This window comes from Babylonia areolata, chromosome 30 (genome assembly GCF_041734735.1).
Source record: "Babylonia areolata isolate BAREFJ2019XMU chromosome 30, ASM4173473v1, whole genome shotgun sequence".
Lineage (NCBI taxonomy): Eukaryota > Metazoa > Mollusca > Gastropoda > Neogastropoda > Buccinidae > Babylonia > Babylonia areolata.
Window position 1 is genome coordinate 1,844,855 of NC_134905.1, and position 9,828 is coordinate 1,854,682.

Genomic DNA, 9,828 nt, shown 5'->3' on the forward strand with positions numbered 1-9,828 from the left:
GAGTTTATACTTTTGATCGTAACTAGAAAAAAGATAAAATCCTAATTACACATACTTAACCGTGACCCAACTAGTGCAGAATCCGGCAGGGGTCTGACATTCCTGTCCTGTGCAAACTATCCGCCTATGCGGAGAAAATGAAAGCAATACTAACTTACATGCACACACACATACACATTCACACACACACACACACACACACACACAAGCATATACTGCTTAACCGTTGTATACAAACTGCAAAATCCATCACCAAGCAAAACCAGGCACTCAGGACAGGATTTGGAATTTCAAAACATCCGTTTATTTTTTTCTTTCATTTTTTTTTCAATCCATTTCTATATATGGTAAGTAAGCATGCAAAAAAACAACAACAAACAAACAAAAAAAAAGTTTAAAGAACCATGAAGTTACAAAGAATATGCTATGTATACAAATACATTATTAAATACATACAGACTGGTTGGGAAAGTAAAATCAACACTACGTTCTTCTTCTTCTGCGTTCGTGGGCTGCAACTCCCACGTTCACTTGTATGCACACAAGTGGGCTTTTACGTGTATGACCGTTTTTACCCCGCCACGTAGGCAGCCATACTCCGTTTTCGGGAGTAATCAACACTTCCAAAATGAGATAGATAAAATCAAATACCATTTGTAAAAAAGAAAATAGCAAGAACAATGACAACAAATCAAATACTATTTAGAATACCAAATACAACGGTTGTAAAAAATGCTTGCAGAAGTCATGCTATATATACAAATACATTATTAAATACATATAGACTGGTTGGGAAAGTAAAATCAACACTATCAAAATGAGATAAAATCAAATACCATTTGTAAAAAAAAAAAATAGCAAGAACAATGACAACAAATCAAATACTATTTAGAATACCAAATACAACGGTTGTAAAAAATGCTTGCAGAAGTCATGCTATATATACAAATACATTATTAAATACATATAGACTGGTTGGGAAAGTAAAATCAACACTATCAAAATGAGATAAAATCAAATACCATTTGTAAAAAAAAAAAATAGCAAGAACAATGACAACAAATCAAATACTATTTAGAATACCAAATACAACGGCTGTAAAAAATGCTTGCAGAAGTCAACAGAGGTTGAGAAGTGGCCAGTGAGGTTTGAAAAATGAATACATTTTTTTGTGTGCACCGAGTCAACAAATGTATATGACTATATATCTAATTAAAGCAGACCAGACAAAGACAGCAGCAAGACCATGATGATGAACTGAAACACAATTCTTTTGTATTGATCAACAAACAACAAAAGCAAACTGATTTCTTGGAGTCGTCCAAAGATCATTTGACTTTCTCACCCCCGCAGTCTTCATCCAGCTATACAAGTCTCTAAGTCCGCCCGGTTCTCGAGTATGGACACACACACAGCATGGCAACCTCGACACACGACACTGCGCTGTGAACTAGAGGACGTACAGAGGCGTGCCACCAAGCTCATTGCATCACTGAAGGACAAGCCGTACCCAGAGCGCCTTGCTGCACTGAACCTGCCCAGTCTTGAGCACCGCCACCTCAGGGGGGGGGATATGATCGACATGTACAAATACACGCATGGCCTGTACTTGACCAGCCGCCCCCCATATCAACACTACTTCCAAGGCAGAGATACCAGAGGGCACAGCCTGAAGTTGGACAGATCACACTGCAGACTCCAACATCAGAAGCAGTTTCTTCGTTCAGCGCGTAACCGCCACCTGGAACAGCCTGCCAGACAGTGTGGTCACAGCCCCATCAGTCAATGCTTTTAAGAACAGGCTCGATGCACACTGGAAGGAGCTCCCTGCAAAATTTGACCCAGACCGTTACCATTAATCACAACTGTCGACATCTTGCACCACATATGCAATTCAGTTGTACAAGTGAGAAGACCTGTGAACAAGATCCAAAGAGCTTCAACACGGAAACAAACCAGTAACCAGTAACCAGCATCCAAACAGATATTCTACCCTGTTCTGAAAACCAAACAAATATGATTCGTTCATTTATTTATTTATAGTCTGTTCATCTAAGATGATGATATTTGACTGGAAATAAATGATGTTATTATTACCATTTGGATTATTATCATTTCTATCATAATGATGATACACGTTTCTTTTGGTTCCTCTTTCTTTGTGAAGACATGAATAACAAGACAGGGAAACTACTCACTTAACAAACACAGAAATATTCACTCTAACAACGGCACACATTTTGCCAATGATGTCCAACTCCCTCCCCCCCCCATCCCCCCCACCCAAGGTAGCACACAGGTACATCACAGGTACATTTTGCGTCAATGTCCAACTCCACCCCACCCCCACCCCCCACACACACACCTAGCACACAGGTAAATCACAGGTACATTTTGCCATCGATGTACAACTCCCCCACCCTCCCCCTCAGCTAGCACACAGGTAAATCACAGGTACATTTTGCCATCGATGTCCAACTCCCCCACCCTCCCCCTCCCCCTCAGCTAGCACACAGGTAAATCACAGGTACATTTTGCCATCAATGTCCAACTCCCCCACCCTCACCCTTCCCCTCAGCTAGCACACAGGTAAATCACAGGTACATTTTGCCATCGATGTCCAACTCCGCCCCCACCCTCACCCTCAGCTAGCACACAGGTAAATCACAGGTACATTTTGCCATCGATGTCCAACTCCCCCACCCTCACCCTCAGCTAGCACACAGGTAAATCACAGGTACATTTTGCCATCGATGACCAACTCCCCCACCCTCACCCTCAGCTAGCACAAAGGTAAATCACAGGTACATTTTGCCATCAATGTCCAACCCCCACCCCCACCCCCGAGCCGTCTTGTCCGGTCTGCTCTTAGCCAATCAAACGCCTCTAAAAGCTATAAGCGCTGAATCATTCCTTTGGCCAAGGCTCTTCATGCCATCTTGTCAGGTTTACGCTCTGTCTCATCTTACACTTTTTTTTTTTTTTGGCTATTAAGCGTATTCATTTGGCCTTACTGGTTTTACTTAGGAAAAAAAAAAAAAAATCACGAATGAAAACACATCTTTGAATATGGAGTTTGTAACAATGCAACAATGTGTACTGACTGATATAAAATGACACATTCACCATGGTGACAAAAAGTTGACAAATCAATTAAAAAAATCATTTGAAAAAAAAAGAAAAAGAAAAAAAGTACATGTTCTGACCGCCCGTTTCACACATGATTCCAATTTATTATCAGTCGGGGAATGGCAGAGCTAAAGCTACCAATATAATAATTCTATAACAACATAAAAGCGTTCGCAGGACAGAGATATTTAGCTGCTATTTTGGGTATTGCTTTTGTGGCAGTGGCAGGGATTGAATAATCTGCTGTTTGAGAATGGCTTACGTGGCAGTCTAAAGGTTAAAAATCACAATCTGTTTCATGAAATAATTCCTCTGAAATTTGCTGAACAGCAAAACACATTATTTCCTGGCTATAAACATTACAAAACAAACAAAACTTGAAAATGTCCACACTGTACTATGTCAGTATTGTTACAAGAAAGATCAAGAGTTGGGTCCCTTTCCGATCTGTTTAATTCATGCACATCTGAAAGGTCAGAACACCAACCTGACCAATCAGGATCAATGACACTTTACAGTTAAGCGCTGACAGAAAAATTACTCTGATGAATACCTGCTGCTGTGTGTGTAGGGTTAGGTAGAGTTAAAAGCTGTCTTTTTTTCTGAATTAATCCGTTTATGTTTGCTGAAGGATTTTTGATTTCAAGAGCAACAAAACTGGAACCCAACACAGGGAGTGTACACAATGATCCAAATCATGATCAAGGCTTGTTTAACGCACACAACAGAATAAGAAATCAACCATATAAAGCACAACTTACTTCATGTGAAATCTAAACATAAGGTTTGTAACAGCACTAATTAACAAAATATGTAAAATCTTTGTAGAATTAAGGCAAGACATCAAAGTGGCCAATAAAAAAATGAAAGTTTAAATGGTGAAAACACAATTCTGGTTAAGAATGCTCCCAGGAGGAAAGCAAACTTTGTCAACAAAAGTTCTTCTTGGTCAATTACTGTGCATAATGCACAGCTTAAAGTGAGAGACAGACATAAAAAGAACAACAAAAAAAAGAACAAGTACAAGACTGGACTGTAATTTCAAAAGGCACTAACCAAGTGTATATGTATATACGCATATATATATATAATATATATATTCCAAAAGGTAAATAAAGCGTGCTTTTATTGCCAAGCTGTCGTGGAGATAGATATAACAAAAACTTAGGCACATGTTAAATTAATTGTCATTTTCAAAGGCTTACACCAGGTACATAATATTTTCCAAAAAGTAAATAAATTTGTGATTTTTTTTTTTCTCTGACCAGCTGTCATGAAGATAATTTATCAATTAAAAAAAAAAAAAAAAAAAAAAAAAAAATCAACACATACAAAGAAGACAATTTCCCTGCTAAATGTACCTCCTTACAAGTAGTATCGTACCATGTTTCCAATGCTGTACTTACAAGTATTATTGTACCAGCAGGGTTCGAATTTAACTCTCCTTTTTTTTTTTGTGAGTGCCAGTCAGGCAAGTAGTATCGTACCATGTTTCCAGTGCTGCACTTAAAAGTATTATTGTACCAGCAGCGTTCGAATTTAACTCTTTCTCTTTTTTTTGAGTGCCAGTCAGAGGTACTCTGGACAAAACATTTGAGTGCCCAATTGTGGTTAATATGGATACTTGAACAGTGAATACAGACATCAAATGCACCCACTGAACATTATTTTTCATTCAAAAAAAGGAAAGAACAACAACAGCCAACTTTATGACATAATCATGCACATAAAATACTTCATGTTTCTTTAGAAAACAATTCAGCAATGCCAAGAAACCCCAACATATACAGTAGAATGAAGGAGCTCTCAAAACCTTTGTTCAATAGTTATTGCAGTCAGAAAATGACCGGAGATGCTTCTTTCTTAAATGTACAAAATTAAATTACAGTCAGAGAAAATACTGAGGTTGTTTTTTTTCTTTCTTCTGAACTTTAAAATGCTTATCTCAAAACCTCCAGAATACAAAAGAACAAACTAACTATACTGCCTAGTTTGTTAGGCTTTAAGGAAGGCCACTGTTATGATTAACTGTAGCATCAAACAGTGTTAATCCACTGTTTGTTCAGTTTCAGTAGCTCAAGGAGGCGTCACCGCGTTCGGACAAATCCATATACGCTACACCACATCTGCCAAGCAGATGCCTGACCAGCAGTGTAACCCAACGAGCTTAGTCAGGCCTTGAGAAAAAAAGAAAAAAAGGAAAAAAAAAGAACTACTACCACTAATAATAATATGTATAAGGCGCAAAAACTTGATGAAGTCAACTATAAGCGTACAAACTCTGTTAACTCACTCAGTACGGCCAGTCCTCTCTTCTCCTCTACACAGACCCCTCGGATGTCCAGTGGGTGTCTCAATGACCCAACCTTCAGCTTCCGTCGTCAGAACTGTGGTATTCTTTGTCAACATTCACCTCTTCAGTATAAGAGCCTTCCGCTTGCAATATTTTGATGGTGGTAATTGGGGTGAAACGCTGTTAACGTCTTCTCTTTCGCCGTTCGTATGGAGAGAGTTAATTTCAACAACTAATGTTAAACAAGCCGCAAAACCACCTGTCTCGCCTAAGTACCTGGCAAAAGTTTGACACCAATCAAAAGTGAAACAGTTAACTTTACCATTTTCCACTATATAACTATAGTTTCCAAGTAGCTCAACAAATACTTTGCACTGGTACCTAGGAGGGACCTGGTTCTGGTTAATTCTCAGCAACAGCCTATCTGATGCTGCTAATTCTCAGCAACAACCTATCAGTTACTATTAATTATCAGATGCTGTTAATTCCCAGCAACAACCTATCAGATGCTGCTAATTCCCAGCAACAGCCTATCAGATGCTGTTAATTCCCAGCAACAGCCTATCAGATGCTGTTAATTCCCAGCAACAGCCTATCTGATGCTGCTAATTCTCAGCAACAACCTATCAGTTACTATTAATTATCAGATGCTGTTAATTCCCGGCAACAACCTATCTGATGCTGCTAATTCTCAGCAACAACCTATCAGTTACTATTAATTATCAGATGCTGTTAATTCCCAGCAACAGCCTATCTGATGCTGCTAATTCTCAGCAACAACCTATCAGTTACTATTAATTATCAGATGCTGTTAATTCTCAGCAACAGCCTATCAGATGCTGTTAATTCTCAGCAACAACCTATCAGTTACTATTAATTATCAGGTACTGTTAATTCTCAGTAACAACCTATCAGATACTGTTAATTCTCAGTAACACCCTATCAGATGCTCAGATTTGTACAAAGAAGAAAAAGAAATATACAGTAGTAAACCCAATCCCGCGCACCAGCAGTCGACCAGGCCGCAGGCTTGCGTTGCTGACAGACCAAAGGCTTCATTTCTGCTCCAGCCCGCTGTAACCCTGGGCAGGGTAGCTGAAGGCGCTGTAGCCTGGTGGGTAGCCTGCTTGGGGAGGAGCTGTGCCTTGAGCAAAGCCCCCTGGATATTGGCCGGCACCGGGATACCCTTGGGGATAGCCATAGCCTGGCTGTGCGGCATACCCTGCCCCTGGCTGAGGGGGGTAAGCCTGACCTGGAGGGGGGTAAGCCTGGCCAGGAGGGGGGTAAGCCTGGCCAGGAGGGGGGTAAGCCTGACCTGGAGGGAGGTAACCCTGACCTGGAGGGGGGTAAGCCTGGCCCTGCGGCATGATCACCACATTACCTCCCTGCACGGGGACGGCGGTCATGGCGGCGCCAGCGTTGGGGGCACTCGCGAAGTCTGGGCGATTGGTGGCCATGACGATGAAGGCGGCCATCATCACCAGGATACATCCGGTCAGGTTGAGGCCAAACGCCCAGCCATAGTACTCGGAGAGGTACTCGTGCGTCTCGCCCACAAACACCATGCAGCCGATGAACCCGCTCAAACCTGCAGTGAAAATTTATAAATACATCTTCAGGTCAGTGACGCTTACGCTACCGATTCAGCTAGCACACAGGTAAATAAAAGGTACATTGGTTCATTTGTTCCAATGTACCTTTTATTTACCTGTGTGCTAGCTGAATCGGCAGCGTAAGCATCACTGACCTGAAGTTGTGCACCTTGTGTAATGGAGAGAGTTACCACCCTTTACTATTTGTTATATCGTTTCCTAATCCTAGCCTCAGTATTTGTATAATTTCCTATAAATACATCTGCAGATTTATGTGTACACCGAATCATGCGTGTACACATGTGTATATTTACTGGCACACAAGTTTCTAACTTTAGTACACGTATACTCGAGCAAACCTGTTCAAAGATGTAATCATGTATACACACTCAGTGCATGTGTATACACACTGTAAACAAAGGCATACTCTCCCTCACACACACACACACACACATGCACAACTGCATGAACCCGCTCAAACCTTCACTGAAAATTTATAAATGCATCTGCAGATTTATGTGTACACCGAATCATGCGTGTACACATGTGTATATTTACTGGCACACAAGTTTCTAACTTTAGTACACGTATACTCGAGCAAACCTGTTCAAAGATGTAATCATGTATACACACTCAGTGCATGTGTATACACACTGTAAACAAAGGCATACTCTCACACACACACACACACACATGCACAACTGCATGAACCCGCTCAAACCTTCACTGAAAATTTATAAATGCATCTGCAGATTTATGTGTACACCGAATCATGCGTGTACACATGTGTATATTTACTGGCACACAAGTTTCTAACTTTAGTACACGTATACTCGAGCAAACCTGTTCAAAGATGTAATCATGTATACACACTCAGTGCATGTGTATACACACTGTAAACAAAGGCATACTCACACACACACACACACACGCACAACTGCTCACAAACAAAAGTGCTTGTACTCACAAACGCACATGTGGAAGCACACATATAAAATCAAAAGAGTGATTTTATGCACATGTGGGGGGTCACACATAAAGACATACACATATATACATAGCATACATGTAAAAAAAAAATATAAAAAAATACAACACACATAACTTTTTATAACAACACATACATAATCTAGTAATAGTATACAGCAAAAGACAAAACATTCATGGTGAATATTTGTATTTGTATTTGTATTTCTTTTTATCGCAACAGATTTCTCTGTGTGAAATTTGGGCTCCTCTCCCCAGGGAGAGCGCAGTCGCTACACTACAGCGCCACCCTTTTTTTTTTTTTTTTTTTGTATTTTTTCCTGCGTGCAGTTTTGTTTGTTTTTCCTATCAAAGTGGATTTTTCCAGGAACAATCCTTTTGTTGCCGTGGGTTCTTTTACGAGCGCTAAGTGCATGCTGCACACGGGACCTCGGTTTATCGTCTCATCCGAATGACTAGCGTCCAGACCACCACTCAAGGTCTAGTGGAGGGGGAGAAAATATCGGCGGCTGAGCCGTGATTCGAACCAGCGTGCTCAGATTCTCTCGCTTCCTAGGCGGATGCGTTACCTCTAGGCCATCACAATCTGCCATAAACAATTCACACAGACAAAAAACCCACCCCCTTCACTCCTACCATTCCAAACCGCCTTCCGTCACCCCCCCCCCCCCCCCCCCCCCCATAGTCAGGGACCCCTGATTTACATTGTAACTATACATAAAGCTTCTGTGCCTGACTGAGCTGTGCTGGTCACGTCCACAGCTGGCAGCCAGCCAAAGCTTCTCTGTGCAGATGGTGATCTTCAATCTGTGGTAATCAGCGTTCATTTACAGCCAGTTTCAGTCACGACCTTGCCCATTTATCCACAATCAGAGGAGAAAGTGGCACGTATTTACAAACTCCTAGCCATATGCTTCTGTCCCTTTTTCTACACACTGCTTCTGCTCCCTCTGTGTGTGTGTGTGTGTGTGTGTGTGTGCACATGCATGAGTGTGTGCATGCATGTTTTTATCTTCAGTTTAACGTCTATTCACTATAAGTGTTTTTAGACGGAAAGGAGTAAAGAAGTGGATAAAGGAAAGGGAATGCATGTGAATATTAGTGTAAAAAAAAAAAAAAAAAAAAAAAAAAAAAAAAAAAAAATTCATGTTATGTAACAGAGGAAAAGTATATTATAAGAAAAAGGTCTAAAGAGATTGTGGTGTGTATTGAATGAGGTGTCATGGGAAGGAGAATATGTATATGCATATCAACAAGTATTAACCTATAACAATGTAAATATAAATAACATTAATTATAACACATCAAAGGAGGATACCAACTGGACTGGAGTTTAAAATTTCCGAAAACATTCTAAGCAATGAATAATCATTCAAAATCTTTTCAGTGGCTAATGAAATATTGGAAGAAAAGTCATCAACTACATTTTTAGGAATTAAAGGTCTTATGCTCGGACAATGAATGAGTAGATGACTTACAGTTATTTGCTTACCGCATATACATTTTATATTTTTAGAAAATTTTGTACGAAAGGCATTTAAACGAATTCTATACATTAGACTTGTAATTTGTCTTGAATGTGCTGCTGGTGTCAAATTTAGAAAATGTTTGGGATTAGCTGCATTCTTTGTGTTTACACAACATTGGTAATATTGATTATTTGAATCTATAAGTAATTTCTTAAATCGATTTCTAGAGACATTTTCTATACAACTAATGTATTCATGTAGATCTAACTGGATGTCAAGTTGTATTGCGCCTTCGAAATTACGTGCTGCTCTTCTAGCTGCTTGGTCTACCCACTCATTTGAAGATATTCCACAGTGC

At 40.1% G+C, this 9,828-nt stretch overlaps 1 protein-coding gene across 1 annotated transcript in view; it reads right to left on the bottom strand.

Annotated features, from left to right (window-relative positions):
• Positions 1-281: 281 nt before the first annotated feature.
• The window catches only part of LOC143275283 (uncharacterized), a 15,200-nt gene continuing 5,653 nt past the window's right edge, over positions 282-9,828 (bottom strand). The window contains exon 3 of the mRNA XM_076579266.1: positions 282-7,010. Within this exon, the coding sequence (XP_076435381.1) occupies positions 6,478-7,010 (533 nt within the window). The 3' untranslated portion in view covers positions 282-6,477. The remainder of the gene's footprint in view (positions 7,011-9,828) is intronic.